General features: G+C 38.3%; 3 protein-coding genes across 9 annotated transcripts; all 3 read left to right on the top strand.

Moving 5' to 3' along the window:
- Positions 1-7,521, top strand: LOC103936465 (outer envelope protein 64, mitochondrial-like). 7 transcript variants are annotated; one of them, XR_007252392.1, is made up of 14 exons: positions 1-371; positions 475-627; positions 745-869; positions 1,149-1,274; positions 1,361-1,543; positions 1,740-1,884; positions 2,012-2,180; positions 3,121-3,255; positions 3,351-3,551; positions 3,961-4,088; positions 4,171-4,222; positions 4,456-4,521; positions 5,241-5,310; positions 6,357-6,447. XR_007252392.1 is itself a non-coding variant. In XM_009346299.3 (13 exons), the coding sequence occupies exons 1-13, from the start codon at positions 127-129 to the stop codon at positions 6,437-6,439; spliced, it is 1,815 nt and encodes a 604-aa protein (XP_009344574.2). In that variant the 5' UTR covers positions 2-126; the 3' UTR covers positions 6,440-6,765. The 7 variants fall into 7 exon arrangements, 2 of the variants coding, with proteins under 2 accessions (XP_048424664.1, XP_009344574.2); XR_007252390.1 differs by lacking the exon at positions 4,456-4,521 and adding an exon at positions 7,162-7,521 and having other exon boundaries at positions 2-371; positions 6,357-6,496; XR_007252389.1 differs by lacking the exon at positions 4,456-4,521 and adding an exon at positions 7,091-7,521 and having other exon boundaries at positions 2-371; positions 6,357-6,496.
- A 1,526-nt stretch (positions 7,522-9,047) lies between these two features.
- LOC103936467 (monoacylglycerol lipase ABHD6) lies at positions 9,048-10,875 on the top strand. Its single transcript, XM_018644801.2, has 4 exons — positions 9,048-9,699; positions 9,815-9,907; positions 10,306-10,373; positions 10,475-10,875. The coding sequence occupies exons 1-4, from the start codon at positions 9,061-9,063 to the stop codon at positions 10,659-10,661; spliced, it is 987 nt and encodes a 328-aa protein (XP_018500317.2). The 5' UTR covers positions 9,048-9,060; the 3' UTR covers positions 10,662-10,875.
- Positions 10,876-11,679: 804 nt separating this feature from the next.
- Positions 11,680-15,410, top strand: LOC103936468. The gene is made up of 2 exons (XM_009346303.3): positions 11,680-12,520; positions 14,774-15,410. Exons 1-2 carry the CDS (start codon positions 11,680-11,682, stop codon positions 15,127-15,129), a joined length of 1,197 nt encoding a protein of 398 aa, XP_009344578.2. The 3' UTR covers positions 15,130-15,410.
- Positions 15,411-18,764: the final 3,354 nt, after the last annotated feature.

Raw genomic sequence — 18,764 nt, 5'->3', positions numbered from 1 at the left:
AATGTTAATAAAATGAAAGTGAAAATGTAAAACCCTGCCAAAACCCGAACCCACCAAAACCCTCGCTGCTGCTCACTGCTGGGCTCACTGCTGACCTCTGACCTGTCCCTGTCGTGATCGTTGATCATGTGGAAGCTTCACCCCCAGCCTCTGCTGGCGATCAAGGCCAATGTCTCCTCCAACCCAAAAACCTGGATCGTTATCGGTCTCACCGTCGCAGGGATCGTGGTCCTGGCCGAGACCCACCGCCGAAGACGACGCCGAACGGAACCATTTATAGAGCCCCGCTTCCAACTCCTTCCCTTCCCTCAGCCCCCTCTCCCCGCCGCCACTCAACCCCTCTCCTCCCTCTCCTTCGCTATCTCCGACATGTCTCTCTCTCTCTTGTTATTTTGCTTTTACTAGCAATATTTTTTTTTTTTTTTTTTTGTGATTCTTTCTGATTTGGTTTATGGGTTGGTGGGTTTGTTTCAGATTTGATGTGAAGGGTTATGTGACGGGGTTTGGGAGTCCAGATTGGGCGCGAACGCATGAAGCGGCGACCAAGACGGCGTTCGTTGTGACGGCTCTGCTAAAAAATGGGGCTACTTGCGTTGGCCACACCGTCATGGACGAGCTCAATTTTGGGTACTGATCATTTTTCTCTGTCACTTTTTATTCCCTTTTGAATTTAAATGGCGAAAACAATTAAGAATAAATGAAAGCAACGACCTTTCGATACCTTGTTGTTTGTATCACTATCAGGATCACTGGTGAGAATGTGCATTATGGAACGCCTGTGAATCCCGAATTACAATCTCACATTCCGGGAGGATCTTCCAGTGGTTCTGCTGTGGCTGTTGCAGCCGGTCTTGTTGACTTTGCTCTTGGTAAGCTTCTTTGAGTATTTCTACTTCATTTACTGTCTTTGCAGAATTTCTGCTTCATTTTACTCTTAGTTTGGTTATAATTTTGCCTTATCTTTTAGAATTAGATTCATACACTTTCCATGTTTCGTCTCAAGTCGCAATGAATAAAGGTTGTAGGTATCAAGTCACCTGCTCACTGAAATCGGGCTAACTATGTGATCCTGCACTTATAAACTTACCCTCGTGGTTTGGCTTCTTTATAATATCGGCTGATCCTTTCAAGTTCTTATACTTTTATAGGTACTGATACAACTGGATGTGTTAGAATTCCAGCATCATTTTGTGGTGTCATTGGGTACCGACCGTCTCATGGGGCTGTATCTATGCTTGGAGTTTTGCCAAATTCACAAAGTTTAGACGCTGTTGGTATGCTTGGGAATAATTTCTTGTTTATGGTTTCTCTTTTATATTTCTTGCATCTTCTTTAATTTGATATTGTTGTTGTCTTTTAGGAATTTTTGCCTGCGATCCATCTATTCTACATCGTGTTGGACATGTTTTGCTTCAACTGAATTCTGTGGAACCTAAAAGGGCGAGACGCCTTATTTTTGCTGATGATCTCTTTCAGCTTCCTAAAATTCCTACTGAGAAGACAGTACATGTTGTCAGCAAAGCAATTGAACATCTATCTGGGTGTAAGTAACCTCACTTGAGAATATACACACACACACATACACACATATACGGCTCCGTAGTGATTGCCTTTTCTTTTAATCTTTCATATATCAATGGTAAAATGCAATCTCTCTATTGTCATAATGGGATGGGAGTTCATAAAAAAGTAAACCAAGTATAAGTATGTTGAAGTTGCTTCTTTTACTGCTTCTGCAGACCAACCTCCAAAGCATATGAATTTTAGTCAGTATATTGCTTCAAATGTACCCAGTTTAAAAGCATTTCGTGAAGAATCCACAAAACATCAAAATGGAGTATTTACTTTGAAAGCTCTCTCTTCTGTGATGCTTTTGATACAGAGGTATTCTAAGATTATTCAGGTCAATTAAATCTTCTCAAATTCCTTTGGGTTACCTTTATGGGAAAGGAAATTTGATAAGCTCTCTCTCTCTCTCTCTACTAATTTGACATCTACAACTTTATTTCAGTTGTGAATTCAAAACCAATCATGAAGAATGGGTTAAATCAGCGAAACCAAAGCTAGGGCCAGATGTATCAGATCGTGTTCGTGCAGCAATTAACTCTACAAATGAAAACATGAAAACCCTATATAAAGTAAGGACTGAGATGAGAGCTGCCCTTCAAAGTCTTTTAAAGGTATCCCAACACTATGCAAATTTTTATATTCATTTGGCATTCTATCGATTTATCTACTTCACTGGTGTTAAGTAGTAGTAAAGTGACTCCCAGAAAGAAATTTTCTCAAGGCAGAAATGTTTTAATTGTTACTAAATTTTAAACTGCGTGATGTACTTCTTTTTCTGTTGTATTAATTTCTCTGTATATAAATATTCCTTTATTACTGTTGTTTGTTTTGGTATTTTAAGAAGACCATATCTCGCAAGTCTTTAATCTGAGGCAGGAGAGTTGGTTGTGAAAACTTCAATGTAGTGTGTATATGGAGTGAGTTGGAAGATTATCTCTGATGAGATGATTCTTCAAAGTACGCGTTTATGTTTTAGGGATAAGAAATATCAAGTCTGATTGAATAAAGAGAAGCTGTAAAAGATTTTTGTTAATTTGGAGTCAACTTGGATAATCTTTGATGCTCTTGGTTTCTCCCTTTTCTCTTTCCTGTATCGCTTCGGTTGGACTATTAGAGATAGGAACTATATTTTAAACCTTTGTCAGTTTAATAACTTTGGCTAACATATCTGAGAATCTCTCCAACCTTGTAATATGTACAAGTCAGCTAAGTTTGTTCCTTTGATTTGTTTTGGCCAAAAATTTGAAATTATACAAATATTGAAGAGGTGGGTCAGCTTTAGCTTTCTTGTCTACTTTCACTGGCGTGTTGAGATTCAACAACCTGAGCTTCCTTATATTGTTATTCCTCCCACCCCTCCCTCTTCTGAAACCAGAAAAGGGGGAATAACTGCTGCAGCTCCAGTGCTCCTGCAGAGTCTGCATTTTAAATTGTTTTGAACAAGATTATTTGGTGAAAATATTGAGGTTGCCTTATTGTGTAACCGATTGTTTATATGTACAATACCTCATTTTATGTATCTCTATTTCTTACAACCTCTTGCTATCCCAGGATGACGGAATATTAGTGATTCCCACAATCGCAGATCCGCCATTAAAGCTGAATACAAAGAAGGGGGGCTCATCTGAGTTTAATGATAGAACATTAGCATTAACAAGCATTGCCAGCATGTCTGGGTGCTGTCAGGTAACTGAGTACTTTCAAGTCTGAACATTCACATTTATCCTTGAGTATCTGTAGCTTTGAAACTTATTTTCACGATTATATTTGCACATGGCTAGGTTACGGTACCAGTGGGAGAGCACAATGACTGCCCCATCTCTGTTTCATTCATCGCGTTCCATGGTGTTGATAAATTTCTCCTTGATACAGTCTTGGATATGTACTCTTCAGTTCAGGAGAAAGTCAGCATTGCATCCCATTCATTGCCATTGCCAGATACCAATGGGAACATGGATGCTTCAGAACTCTTAAAAGAGAAGGTTGTTCCCTGCTAAAATCTTTTCATCTTAGTTTTCAATGCTTCATTTTGTCGAGTCTTCTTCAATATTTTATTATTTTTTGTCATCTTTACACTGGCAGTGTTGCAACTGCATTTTCTACATGAATGATACTTCCCACCTTTATAGGCTGATGTATTGGGTCTGAATGTTTGCCCTCTCCTGTTAACAATAACGTTTAGTGTGCATAATGTCACATTTTCCATTGGCATAAAATATGAACAAAAGTGAGACAAGGGTCAAAGATCAGGGGGCGTGGTTCCCTTTGCTATGTTTGTCGAATATTTTGCTTAGTTCTGTTAATTTGATTTTCTACCAGCAAAAGAGTTTTGAAACCACTGTTTCAATTAGTATTATTTGTTATATCAATTTCTGTGTACACTTTTTGCAGGGAAATGCTGCATTTAAGGGAAGGCAATGGAATAAGGCTGTCAACTATTATACTGAAGCTATCAAATTGAACATGATGAGCACAACTTACTACTCCAACCGCGCAGCTGCTTACTTGGAGTTGGGGTGGTAAGAAATGCCCATCTGATCTGTCAATTCCTTCTGTTGCATTGCATTTGTATCTATGTGGTTATCAATTTCAATCATGCAGCTTCCAGCAAGCTGAAGAGGACTGCAGCAAGGCAATATCACTTGACAAAAAGGTAATAAAATCATTCTATTGCATTTATATTTTTAGACTCTTTGTTTTTATAACTATTGGTCGAAGCACTACGAACCATTTCATGTTATATTGTAACCAATTCTGTTAGTAAAAGGGCAGTTGGAGCTCAATTTACCTCCTCGTGATGGTTACCACTAAGTCGTTTAGGTATTTGCTTTGTTCAACAGTATTATGTTACCACTAAGTAATTTAGGGATTTCCTTTGTTCAACAGTGTTCTATAGTGGAGTAAGGTAGCAAAAGTGGATGAGCAAGTATCATTAGGAGTTATTTGTTTCTGGTAATTCGTTTCCTTTGTTTGATTGTGATTCTTTACTCTTCAACGCTTACTGTTTCCAGGAGCATCTTTTCAATAGAATGATCCAAAATTACCAATCAAGCTAGTCAATGAAATTCATAGACCTCCCCAGTACACTCCTGGCCAAGGTGGAAATTTGGGCTCAACTGAATTCTTAAATTACTTGTGTTCAGAATAGAAATCTCACAGAGAATTTGAAGCCTTGCATCACAGATTCATAAAATTCTGGGCTTCTCCAATGAATGGCAATTGGTTGAGTTATATGTTCTAAGTTTCACATGGTAGTGAACATATCATTTACATGTCAGGCTAATTTGACCACACAAGTTTCATGTCAATCAGTGTAGTTGATTCACGTTTTCTGGTCAGTCTGGCCACGTGTGTCAGGACTGGAACAGGAAACGTTGTGGACTAGGGATTGAAGTGACAGTGGTTACTGAAATGACTTACAGACAGTTCTTTGTGTGATAGGCCAATAGTTGATCCATATGTTCAGCTCAGTCATAATTGTTTTTATCTAATCTCTTGCATTGCTTGCAACCCTTTATTGAGTATGTCTACTTTATGAGGGCCAACTCCCTACTTCTAACAGATTTGTGCTGTGTATATCGTTGTGAATGTAGATTGTTTCTTCAAAACCATACAAACTTTTCAATATCTGTGACCTTTTTTTATCTTTTCACTTTTTGACTTTTTTGCAGAATGTGAAGGCATATCTTAGGCGCGGAACAGCTAGAGAATCACTTCTTTGTTATAAGGAGGCTGCTCAAGGTCAGAACCCAAATTTCATATGCTTTGTCGCGTTCTGTTGCTTCTTCAACATTTATGAACACTGCTGTGATATATCATTTATGACATATCTTGTATGATCACTTTTGCTCAATTGTATGATTATAAGATGAACTACTTCTGTAGTCATGCAGTCTTCTCAGTTCGTTGATTAATGGAATACTAGATCCATTCTAGTATGTTTGGTCACCCTCCTAGTCAGTTGCCTTAAGCCATCTGCATTTCTGTTGGGTAAATACTTGTGAATTGGATCCAGTCTTTTAATATAGAGATGGTTTTAGAACCTTTTGTTATTTGAAAATGTGGTCAAATCCACAAAAATTGCGACTGAATTGGAACACCGTGGAGCATGGACCTCTTGTCATCTGCATCAAAATCATTAAAACCATTACATATTTTTGATTGGGTTGCCATTCCTCTTGCTTGATGAGTGGTTGAAAGGGAATTCATAAAGTTGGGTTTGGGAAAGGAAGGTGTTTTTGGTGATGTCTAGTCCTAGTAAAAATTTGTAGTATCTCATGTTTAGTGCCATCCACTTTTGTAAAAATTGAATAGAAGAAAAATCCAATAGAACAAACTGTGAAAGCTAGCGTATTCTTACTGATAAAATAGAAAGAGAAGTTACAATACTTTAAATAGATAAACTTTGAAACCTTCATGATGCTAAAACCCAAAATTAACCCAAACGTCATGAAATAAACCTAACACAAGACAAACTGGCTTTCACTTTTTTCAAATGTCTAGTTTTCTATCTAAAGTAAGAAATTTGACCTACACCAATCCTTTGTCAAATATGCTAATCGAAAATGTATTCTGCTGGTGGCTTATTTTGAATGTCACATATTCCATTGACCTTATCCATGAAGTCATACCATTTCATGCTATGTCAAATATTGTTTGGAAGTTGAAGTGTGCCTGTGTTAGGATTACATGTGAAACATACAGTTACGGAGTTTGATTAAAACAAAAATATGCAGTAGTTATGGTTGGTTTAGCTTCTTTCTTATTTTCATGTTTGGTATTTGCAGATTTCAAGCATGCCCTTGTTCTTGAACCTCAAAATAAGGTTGCCAGTCTTGCTGAAAAAAGACTAAGGAAACTGCTGAGTTGAGTCCCTGCGAACAAAAATTATGTGGCACAATACTCGTGCAGAAGAAAACTGAGAGAGGTGATTCTTTGTTTAGCGGCTGCGACAAGTTTTTATTTCCTCTTATATGTGTATATTATTTATCTTTGTATTAATCTGTTTTAGAGTGATGTTGAGAGGCCCTATATATACTTACATACTTTTTATATCATCCCCTTTTGAGAAATGAAAAGTGAATACTTTGTTTGTCTCACAGAAAAATCGTTATAGGGAAAAAGAAAGAGCCAATGTTGTACTTGTTAAAAATTTCCTTTGTCGATCAATGAAGAAAATTTTCTTTTCTGGTGGAAGATGTTTTGTCAATTTTTTGATCCTGACTGTGAGCTCTGCTAAGCACTGCCTTAATAGCCTTTAGTATTATACCGATATGTTGGTTCTGTCTAGACTCTAGTCTGAGTTCATCATCACTTGCATTCAGTTTTCACTCGCTTTCCTGATTTATTATGTTTTTCATAGCCAAAATTACGATTAACGTTGTCAGACTTGACGATTCTCTGTGTTTTGAGTATATTTTTGAGGTAGTATATCCATGTTTTACTTGTGTTGTTTTGACCCTTAATTCTCTTGATGACTTAGACCATTCAGACAGAGAGTTGATGTCCTTATTACTTTTAGGACGTAGAAGTTCATTCGGTCAGAATTGTTTTGTTACAAGTTCATTGATCGGATCCGATTAAGCGTTGCAGCTTGCGCTCCCGCAATCACAGGTGTAAGATTAACTCAAAGCTTGTTAAACATGAAGCCATGAAGGCCGAATCAACTGCCGGTGGATGAGTATGAACTTCGAAATTTGTGCAGCACATCGATTAAATCACTCATTCAGTGACGATTAATGTGATGCTAATGCAATTTGTTAAGGCCGGTATGACAGTCATTTTGTCATTGTCTTTAGTTTTCAATTTTTATGTTAGGGATAGAGGTGAAATTATATTGGAAAAGGATAAGTTGAAAGATGGGTCATGGGTGAGAACGTGAGAGGGAGGGAGTAATGAAGGAGAATGTATGAAAGAATAACTCAATTGAAAAGCAACTTGAGATTGTTTCCTTTTTTTTTTTTTTTTTTTTTTATTTATTTTTTCATTGGTCAAACATTTTTTTATCCCTTCAATTATGCTTTTTTTCACTCCTCCAACTCTCATTTTATCCATTTTTTTTTGTACATTTTGTAAAAAAATGTAGAAAATTGAAAACGAAACAGTTATTAAACAAATTAACTGCCACTGAAACCATGACAACATAGCCAAGTTGGCTATAGTTATACTCTCCTGTCTACACTCAAGTTCGAATTTCATTCTCCTTTGTTTCTTAAATTGTAAGTATCTATATTTACCATACAAAGATTTTTTACAATACGGTTAATTGTACTGGTTAAATGCAGATATATTATCGATATTGTTGGTATTGCAAACTTACAATTGCCAATATATGGTTAATATGGTTGTTGACTGGCCGTCGGTAAATTTAACTGCAAGTACAATTAACTACACTCTGGAAGAACCCTGCCATATTTGTCAATACTCTAGAAACTAAAGAGGGCACGTGTCCCCTCTTTTCCCCTACAACTAATCTTGCATGCATATTAGAAAAAGATAATGCTAGAGAAACTAAATTTTGTAAATCAAATGATGTGGTTATTGATGATTGGATTATCAAGTATTGAGTAATGTGCTTATTTCCTATTAATAACACATTAGTTTATAAATTTAATCTCCCTAACGTTATCTTTAAAAAAATAGGCCATAAATTCTTAACTTTGCCTCTACTCTACTCGTTGTTTTCTCTGCACTATCATTCCTAAATTCCTTTTGAGTTGCATATGTATGATTAGTAACAGTATGAACGTGTATTAGATCACTCATGCAACAAGTAAAGGGGGGACAAAAATAGAAAAAGTAGGGATTTTTGAAAAATTAATTAATTACCTTTTTTTGGTTAAAAAAAAGGATGAAAATTAATTTAATTGCATATATTTTCTATATATGCAACTTTTACACTTTGTCCATCCGAACGAAAATTCCAACAATATGTTTTTGCCAAATATGTGAAAGTTGCATATACAAAAATAGCACAATTGGTTCATATATTTGATGATCCCTATATATACATATAGCACTTTGGGATTACATGGTTCATACACATAAATAGTAGTTTAATTACGTACACACAAGCACCCTACGGGTCCATAGCTTCCACCTCTTTTTGGCCAACCAATGTTTTAGAGCTTTTCTACTTTCTTGTGATGACGTGTCACCGTTTTCCTTAATTTCCCTTGTTATTCTTGTTCTATATAGCCGAAATCTTGGTTCCTTCATTGTGGCTTATGAGGAATATATCAGTTAAGCCTCTCTGTGCTTTCCAACTAAATAATTCAGTTATCTCATCACCAAAAGCATTCTTTCTAGAACATTTGTTGGTTAGTTATATATGTGTATAATTGTGTGTATATATATTGACTTCATACAAATTTCCATATCCTAGCAAGAACATTCCATGCATGCAACATTTGTACGTAAATTTGGTGTTAATTGTTTTGGTTAAATTAATCCCATAGTTTAATTTCTTACAGAAAAACTTTTCGATCGATTATGTTTCCGCTTAAGCTTCCGAAACGTATCAGCTTTACGGCTTCCGTTGATTGGTTTTATCGGCATTATTTTGCCAATGCCGGTCTCCGCTCAGTTTTAACAAATCTGGGTGACGGCACCACCATCCATTGCTGGGTGCCTAAATCCCCCAAATCCTACAAACCCACCCTTCTCCTTCTCCACGGCTTTGGAGCCAACGCCATGTGGCAATACGGCGAGCATCTCCGCCACTTCACCACCCGCTTCAATGTGTACGTGCCCGATCTCCTCTTCTTTGGGCACTCTTACACGTCACGCCTGGAACGTACAGAGTCGTTCCAGGCACAGTCCATAATAAGGTTGATGAAGTCACATGGGGTTGGGAAGATGAGCATGGTGGGGATAAGCTATGGTGGTTTTGTGGCGTACAACGTGGCGGTGCAGTGTCCGGAGATGGTAGAGAGGGTGGCGCTGTGTTGCGCCGGGGTGTGCTTGGAGGAGAAGGATATGGAAGAAGGGTTGTTTAGGGTTTCAGATTTGGATGAGGCTGCAAGCATTTTGTTGCCTCAGACTCCAGAGAAGCTGAAGGAATTGATGAGGTATTCATTTTTCAAGCCCGCCAAGGGTCTGCCCTCCTTTTTTCTCGCGGATTTCATTCATGTACGTAAGCAGCCTTTAAATCTATTTTCCTACTCTGCACATGCTTATTAGCTGAATTTTTTGAAGTATACTTTTCAACTAAAAAAAAACATAAATTTCTGTAATATTTTTATAGGTCATGTGTACAGACTATGTAGAAGAGAAGAGAGACTTGATCCGGGCTATACTAACGGAGAGAAAGCTGTCTAATCTACCCAAGATCTCACAGGTGACTAATTCTCCCCTTATTGCTTATGTATATTTGCAGTTATTTAATTGGAATCGTTTGATAACCATATCAGTTTTTAGTTCGTAAAAATTTAATTAGTAGCTACTTTTAATTTTCAGAAGGCAAATTTTGAAAACTCAAAACAGTTGATGTTGGTTTTTGGTTTTTAGTAGGAGCTGTATTTATCACACCCCTCTTGAATTATGGAGATTGAATTAGATAAATCAACGAACATAATTTAACTTTGGTGTTTGTTTATTATTTTCCTTTCTAAAAACTGAAATAGTTTTCAAACAAATTTTTAATTTTAGTTTTTACAGATAAATTGATTATCAACAGGCCTTGAAATTTTCATAAATAATGCTCAATGCTTATGTACTATTCCATTGTAAACACAGCCCACACTGGTAATATGGGGACAAGAAGATCAGATATTCCCGGTGGAACTAGGGTACAGATTAAAGAGGTAAATGAGAAATCTGACGGATATATAATAATACAGTGCCTCATTGCTCGATCTTTCATTTCTCTTAACTAATTATTTGCATTTTGGTTTGAAATATATAGTCATGTAGGTAAAGGTGCGGAACTAGTCGTTATAAAGAACGCAGGACATGCTGTGAACCTGGAAAAGCCCAAGGAGTTTGCTAAGCACCTAAAATCTTTCCTCTGCGACTCACATTCAACTCCGCCATCACCACCAACATGGAAAGATCACTTTCATTTCACATCAACAAAGTGTATTAATTCATGACTGAAGATGATTTACACGAACACTTTGTTCGTTGAGCCGATGATTACGTAATGAAAGAAAGAATGTTACACAGTTTTGTTCGCACATGAAGATGTTTAGGACCTCTATATAGAGGACTGCAGACAGAAATCAGTCCTATACTATAACAGTACACAGAAGCGCCAAATTAACTCAGTGCTTAATGATTTAATGAGGTAAAACCGTATTAGGGAAAACTTTCTCGGGCACTTTACCAGTCAAAATCCAATAAAATCGTACTTGGTAACTGTGGGCATTATGATCATTAGTAAGCACAGATGCATCCATGGCCCTTGAACCCAATTTTTATGGTGATGGAATTGCATAATTAGAATTCAAATTAGTGTCATTCAACTTGTGGTTTTTTACTCGATGTGAGATTTGTACTCTCAACATGCCTCTTCGTGTGTAACAAACTTTTAAATTTAATACGTGAACAACATAGATCGAGTAATATAGAGCAAGGGCAGTTGTTGTGTTTCACATGTAAGACAACTAAGAATATATCATGAAAAAAATGATGTTCTACCACAAAACTAATTAATAATATGAAAAATAACCTAATTATATATTGTTTTCGTCAACGTGAGACTTGAACAAATGATTGTGCCTGCCAGTGCGAGTGTGATGTACGGCACCCAAAGAGATTAATAATTGGCAATTTGGCATAGGTGCAACATTTGACGTTCCTTACGACGACGAGAACGTACACAGGAAAGCAACACAACCCCGGAACAAAACAAAACAAAACGCGGTCATGATCACGAAGTCATGGTCCAAACAACTGGCCGGACCACGGACTACCACCCATTCAATCCCTCCAGTACTCGATATCCTAATTCATTTTCTTCCTCTCAAGTTTACATCACACACCTTATCTTATATATATATTCACGCAAGTAATCAAAATCAATAACTTTCTCACCAAACAGAAAAAAGAAAAAGAAAAACCCTAATTAGGACACAAAAGGAAATAAACTATTTGATTTCACATAGGAGGATGGTGATGATGGAAGGCTGGTCTCCAACTACCATATCTCCTTTGCTTCCCCGCAACCTCATAGCCTCCCTCTTTATCTTCGCAGACAAATCCTTCCTAAACTTGTCTGAGAAATCCAAAATCCTCCAACTTCTTCGCTATACTTTCGTCACTTCCTTCCTCTTCCTCCTCCGTTTGCTTCCTCCTCTAAACCCTAACAATAACCAACCCTACAAGCCTCCCAACAAGAATGCTAGTAATCACACTAGTGATCATTATGATTATACGCCCGCCTCATTCAGCGGCGGTGCTACTATTACTGGCGGCGGCGACTCCGCTATCGCTCGAGCACTATCGCAGCTCTTGTCCCTCGTCAACGACATCCCCGTAAGCTCCCGCAAGTACCAAGTTGTTCGCTCTTTGGCGGAGAACCTCATCGACGACAACCACAAAGAGGGCGTAGAGGCTTTACGTCAAGTCAACCGTACGGTTCTATCCGCGGCTTTTTCCACCACTCTGAGCCAGCTTGAAGCTGCCGCCATTCTCGAACAACAAGGAGAAGTGCTATGTGGTGATGGCGTCGATTTGTTGGGAAACGCTCGGCCGGTAGAGTACCGGTGGAGCCCTGTTCTACGGGTGGTTCGATCGATACGGGACGTGTCGTGGATAAGGGAGACGAGGGCGAGCGGGACGAGAAGCTCGGCGGAGAAACTGGCGGCTGAGGTGCTTTGGCTGGCTGAGAAGCTGGCAGCTTGTGACTCGGCTGATGAAGCAGTGCGGAGATGGGCCGCTGCCTTTAATTTGGCTCGTCTCTCTCTTTCGGTTGAGCCGCGCTTACAAGCATCCTTGGTCAAGACCTCGGGTAAGTTCTTATTTATTTCTTTCTTTTATTTCAAATTAACGAATTTTTTTCTCAAAGTAAAATCGAAAAAAAAAAAAAAAGACTCAGATAAAAATTTAAAATTAAATAATTGTAGAAATTAAGTCTAATACTAAACACTCGTAGCAGTGCATTATTAAACATTTTACATTCAACAATAAAGAGCACGACTCGATAATATCGTATTTTGTGATGGATAATGTAGCTATGTTTTGGTTTAAATTTATTAATAATTAGTTTTGTTTAGGCTTTTATTTTTAACTCATTTTTTCAAAAAAAAAAAAAGTTGAAGAATAAAGAGCAACACAAAATTGAAGAAAATAAGAGTAACAAATATCTTTACGAATTATTGTATAGGGGTGATATATTCCTATGCATGGTTTAATATTCCTTTGACTATTAATATTTTATTTTCATGGTTTTCTGCGGGCGTGACGGCACCAAATTTTGGATATCTCTTCTTTTTTGCTTTATATTTGTCGTTATTGGTGATTGAGATCACATCTAAATTAGGCGTGGTGGCCGGAAACTTCATGACGAATATAATTATGCATGGCTCCAATTATTTGACTTTTCAATTTGTGAAGTTAACCATTTTTTTTTAATATTAATTTAGGGGTGTGATATCCACACACCCAATTTTATTTCTCACACACCTTTTTAATTTTCGGCTGTCAGATCAGATGAATTAAAGAAGATCAACGGACAAAAATTAACAAGAGGTGTGTGAGAAGTAATTTGGGGTATGTGGATAGTTCATCCCTTAATTTATTGTTATTTATAAACCAAAATGACATTGGTTTTGAATTAAGGTAAGTGTGGAATCAGACTCGGTATTCTGAGTGTAACGGTTAATACTTTTAAGATTTGTTTTTGAGTAATGCTATTCATACCATGTTTTTATACCACATTTCTATACCACCTTAGGTGACATCTGATGTGGACAGCCACATCATTTGAAAAATTTGCAAAACCCAAGGAAAGGAAGGAGAAAGACTCTTCGTATACCACAATCATCATTTAATTAACTAGTTTTTCTTAATTATTAGTTTATTAAATAATGAACTAAATTTAAAAATCTAATTAATTCAAATGATGTGACTATCCACATCAAATGCCACCTAAGGTAATATGAAAATATGGTACAAAAACATGGTATGAATAGCATTACTCTTTATTTTTAATTATATTCTCTGAAATTTAATTTTGATCTCACATTGTTCTTTATAACTCAAATATCACCTCTTTACTTTCTGAAACTGTAAATTTGTTCCAAAACTCTCTTTTCTCCCTGAACTCAAAACTCAGTCCTAAAACATATATATATGTTCGACCCACCACTCAATAAGACAATGCCACATATGCCAATGAAGTTGTTTATAAATCTCCACTATGCGTTAACATTTAATAATATATAAAAAAAAATTAAAATCGAGTTTTATAGAATAAACTGATGAAATTAACATAAAATATTATAAATATTCACTATGCATTAACATTCAACAATAAAAAAAATTTTAAAATCGAGTTTTATAGAATAAAATGATGAAATTAACAGAAAATATTATAAATCTCCACTATGCGTCAACATTCTACATAACGGCATAATTAAGGCAATGTGGAGAAAATGCTGAGTTTTTATTGAGTAAAATGACGACTTTTGAGTTTCATGGAGCAAAATGAGATCCAAAAGTGAGTTCCAGGAGTCAAAGTGGAGCAAATTTTGAGTTTCAAAGACTAAAGTGGTGACTTTGAGTCATAGGGGGTCAAAATGAGATGAAAATTGAGTTCCAGAGACATACCTAAAAATAAGACAAAATTCTATAAGCCTGTAAATTCTTATCCTGTGTAATTGTTTTTTGAATAGAGAAACGACTTTATTAATAAAACATCAACTCAAGTACAAGAAAAGTCTTGGAAAAGAACGTTCTGTACATGGTCGGGAGGTTTCCTCAAACCAAATAGACCATCACTAATACTAAGGCCAAACTTAGCTAAATAGTATGGAACTCCATAGCAAACTAGGCCATCAAGCGTATTGTTAGTTGTAAAACTAGACTATATTTATTTTTTTAGAAACATGGCATGTTCTACTTACCGTATCAAGATATGCATATCATTTTTCCTTGGTTCTCACATAAATGTATATATGCGTGTCACGAAATTTCAATTTAAAATATATAACATTAATTCCGCTTTGCATGTGATGATTAATCAACTGTTGTGTTCGTGCAGCATTGTTGTTCAAGCATGCCAAACAGTTGGGAAAAGACGAAGCTGACGACGGAATCAAGAAAGAGCAACACAAGCAAACAAAGATGCAAATGTTAATGTCGTGGTTGCCATTGCTATGCAAAGCCAGCAACGGAACCGACGTCCCGGTTTTGAGCATCGCAGAAAGGACTGAGCTGGAGAGAGTATTGGAAGAGACGATCGAGATGCTGGAAGACGAAGAGAATCAAGAGAAAGTGCTGTCTTTGTGGCTCCACCACTTCACACATAGCTCGTTCTCTGATTGGCCCAACCTCCATGCCTCCTATGCTCGCTGGTGTAACACTTCTCGGAAGCTCTTGCTGCACCATCATGCATGATGTATAGGAGTGATGCTAGGGAGATTACATTTTGTAAATCATACCTAAATCATATCTGTTATAGAGTTAAGGTCCACAATACAAGTAGATCCCACGTCTATTAAAGAGAAGTTAGACATACTTTGCAAAATGTGATTTCACTAGCATTTTCTAGTTTATAATTAACGACCTCGACCAGTACTGGTACGTAGTAGTAGGGCAGCTGCTAGGTAGTGTATCATATATAGCTTCTGGTCTTCCTTCCACATTATACAAAATTCCATTATATTTTTTTGTGCTCACTACTCACTCTTTATTTCAAGGTACATTTAGTTGGAGTTGTGCCTAAAAAGAAATTTTATAATATTAGATATTATGTAATAACTTCATTTTAATTAATCATACATGTTTGTACCATACTTGATCAATCCCGAAACTACTGAGCACTGGTCAACATTATACCGTCAAGGACCCACAAGAGTTTCCCTCCAACCAGGAGGCTAATCACAAAATGACACGTGTCAATATCAGAGGCCAATCACAGCGCAACTCGTGTCAACATCAAAGGCCAACTACAGCACGACACGTGTCAATGTTAGAACAGAGCTAGAAACTCTTTTCTATAAAAAGGGATCATTCTCCCACAATAATCCCTAATGTCATTTGTACTAAATCATTCACTAGAACTCACTAAAGGAGAGCTTGAACCTATGTATTTGTGTAAACCCTTCACAATTAATGAGAACTCCTCTACTCCGTGGGCGTAACCAATCTGAGTGAATCACGTACATCTTGCGTTCGCTTCCTTGTCTCTATCCATTTACATACTTATCCTCATTAGTGACTGGAGCAACCAAGCGAAGGTCACAAACTTGAGACTTTCTATTGTACCAAAGTCCTCGCTGATTTTGTGCATTAACATTTGGCGCTGTCTGTGGGAAGCACACTTATTCTTACTCTTTTCAACTTTGTCAAGCTGGTTTCCCCCATCCATACACTCTCTTTTGACCAGGCATCCCTTTCCAACATGGGGAGCGAAGGAAGCCACATCACACAGAATGACACCCCCTCGTGCCTAGTGTGAGGCAACGAAAGAAAGAACGAAAGAAGTTCGCTCTTCAAACTAAAGTCGAATAACTGAAGGCTCAGAACAGCAAGATAACAATGAAGAATGAGGTCCTCTAGGAGCAGCATAAGAAGCTCTTCGATGCTTCATGAGGCTAAGCATACTCAAACACACAAGCTCATTGCCCCCGTGGAACTCCATCATCAACTGGGTGCCCCCCAACACAAAGGGTCACCGATCTTCGACATGGCTGTTCTTAATGAGGAGTGAGCTAATCATCAAGGTGTTGATCAACATGAGGCCTCTCTTAACCCAGATGCTTCGACCCGAAGCAGGAGAAGTGGAGGAAGACACCTTCTTGCAAAGGGAGCGGAATGATCAAAAGCCGTTTATCACGACTGTCGAGACTTCTTGAGACAATGTTGATAGAATCCCATCCACATAAGCTCAAAGATCAATGACCCAAGGATTTCTGAAAGATTCGGTCCCCTCCCACGACCCATGCCAGCTGCCAATCTAGGGAAGGAGCGACAGGTCCCAGAGGAAGATGAAGGTACAAGGAACTCAGAAGTATTCCGACAGACTTGCTCTAGAAGTCAATACAGCGAGTCTAAGGAAAAATCACGCCCTCTTGATCAAACTTTCCTACTTCCAAGAGGCAATGGAGACTCACAGAAGAAAACTCCAGTAGTACATGACTCCACTCAAGACCCCCTTATCCTTCGGCTCTTTGAGGAAGTAAACAAGTTGAAGGCTGAAAGTTAGGCTAAGATACCTGACTGTAACCAACCCAGGCTTGGCCTTCTTACAAGGAGGATCCTTAACACCCCCTTCAAGTGAAGACAAAACAGAAGCTCGGCTTATAACTCTATACTGGAAAAGAGGATCCGATTGAACACCTTAATCTCTTTGAGTCGACCATGGCATACCAAATGCATACTGACGAAGAGCGATGTCTCTTCTTCCTCTCCACCCTCTTTGGTGGAGCTCTAAACTGGTATTGTCCTCTTCTACCTGAGACGGTAGACTCATTTGAGGAATTGAGGAAACTGTTCGTCTCTCAACACATCTTCCAGACCGATCGCTTGCATTCTGTAGATGACTTGTACACTATTCGCCAGAAGCAGGACAAGTCACTGCGAAAGTATGTCGGCCGTTTTAGCCATGAGTATTCTCTCTACGCTGAGGCAGATGACAAGACCGCCCTCAAGGCCTTCACGGCAAGCCTACGTGACTGTTTCTTCAAGTATATGATCAATGCCAGCCCTTGGAAAACTTACTCAAAGGTGATGGCACAGGCTTACAACCATGCCTCCATCGAGGCAAGGACATATCAAGGGAAACCCCCTACAGCCACCCCTTATCAGCAAGTGGGGAGTGGAAGCTAGATCCAACCAAATGAGAAGACCTCAACCTTCCAAACGACAACGACACCCCCCTGCCTTGCTTAATGCTTCACCAAGTCAATAGACATATCAGTTTCAGAGAAAGAGGAAATATTTCCATCCTTACCAATCTCATTTCAGTAAAAAGAGTAAGGGGCATTATCGTGATAGCCAAGGATATCACCACGATAATGCTCGCCCCCAGGAAATCAACGCAGTGGGCCAAGCACGTGTCAAGACAGGCCCTACCTCAACGTATGATACGTACACACCTTTGAATGCGACATGTGCGGCCATTTACCCTAGTATAGCTCACCTGATATCGAAGCCAAAGCCGAGGCAACCAGATTATAAGTGCACAAAGAACACGGGCATGTTTTGCTGCTACCACGAGTATAACGGCTATGATGGCGAGAAGTGTATCACAATCCATGATCATATTGAAGCTTTAGCACGTGAAGGAAAAATTGATCAATTCCTCATTCACCCTCAAAGGGATAACCATAAGCAATGCCAAGTGAATGTGATATATTCCATAAGCGGCGGTACACCCATATCTGAATCTTCCAACAGGGCCATGAAAAACAGTGAATGAACTTTGAGGCTTGACCACCAAGTGTTTCATGTGGAAGACATCAGGGGAGTCAAGTATCAAAAGCCTAACTGGGATCCAATATGCTTCTACCTTGAGGAAGAAAGAGGTATACCTACCCTTACAACGACCCACTGATTGCGGAGGCTCACATAGCTAACTTTGACGTACGATGAATCTTGGTAGAGACGGGGGCTTCAGTTAATATCATGTTTCCTGAAGCTTTCAGGGCACTTAATGTAGCTGAACACTTACTCAATCACTCAGTTTCTCCTCTGATAAGTTTTTCCGGTGATGTCATGCAAACTTTAGGGAGTATACATTTACATTTCACCATCGGTATAGGCCCTTACACAGCCACTATCATCACTAACTTCCTGGTGGTTGATTGCCTAACGGCATACAATGTCATCTTTGGGCGCACGGGCATCAATGATCTTAAGGCCATGGTATCCACATAATGTTGTTGATGAAATTTCCAACCCCCTATGGCAACGGTTACATCAGAAGAGATCAACTTAGTGCACGATCATGTTACAACACTTCAATCAAGCAACTACTACACTTGCCTGTGCCCAAAGAAACACTTTCCATACATGACTAAGTCATAAAG

This window comes from the organism of the source record quoted next, unplaced genomic scaffold (assembly GCF_019419815.1).
Source record: "Pyrus x bretschneideri cultivar Hongxiangsu unplaced genomic scaffold, Pyrus_bretschneideri_v1 Contig49, whole genome shotgun sequence".
Classification (NCBI taxonomy): domain Eukaryota; kingdom Viridiplantae; phylum Streptophyta; class Magnoliopsida; order Rosales; family Rosaceae; genus Pyrus; species Pyrus x bretschneideri.
This window is presented reverse-complemented; position numbering and strand designations above follow the sequence as displayed.

Bases quoted from the DNA above. Each gene is read 5' to 3' on its own strand.
- LOC103936468 (XM_009346303.3), top strand. From the start codon at position 11,680: ATGGTGATGATGGAAGGCTGGTCTCCAACTACCATATCTCCTTTGCTT. The intron at 12,521-14,773 runs GTAAGTTCTTAT...GTGTTCGTGCAG, and splicing joins ATCCTTGGTCAAGACCTCGG to CATTGTTGTTCAAGCATGCC.
- LOC103936467 (XM_018644801.2), top strand. From the start codon at position 9,061: ATGTTTCCGCTTAAGCTTCCGAAACGTATCAGCTTTACGGCTTCCGTT. The intron at 9,700-9,814 runs GTACGTAAGCAG...ATATTTTTATAG, and splicing joins TTCTCGCGGATTTCATTCAT to GTCATGTGTACAGACTATGT. The intron at 9,908-10,305 runs GTGACTAATTCT...TTGTAAACACAG, and splicing joins ATCTACCCAAGATCTCACAG to CCCACACTGGTAATATGGGG.
- LOC103936465 (XM_009346299.3), top strand. From the start codon at position 127: ATGTGGAAGCTTCACCCCCAGCCTCTGCTGGCGATCAAGGCCAATGTC. The intron at 628-744 runs GTACTGATCATT...TATCACTATCAG, and splicing joins ATGGACGAGCTCAATTTTGG to GATCACTGGTGAGAATGTGC. The intron at 4,223-5,240 runs GTAATAAAATCA...ACTTTTTTGCAG, and splicing joins CAATATCACTTGACAAAAAG to AATGTGAAGGCATATCTTAG.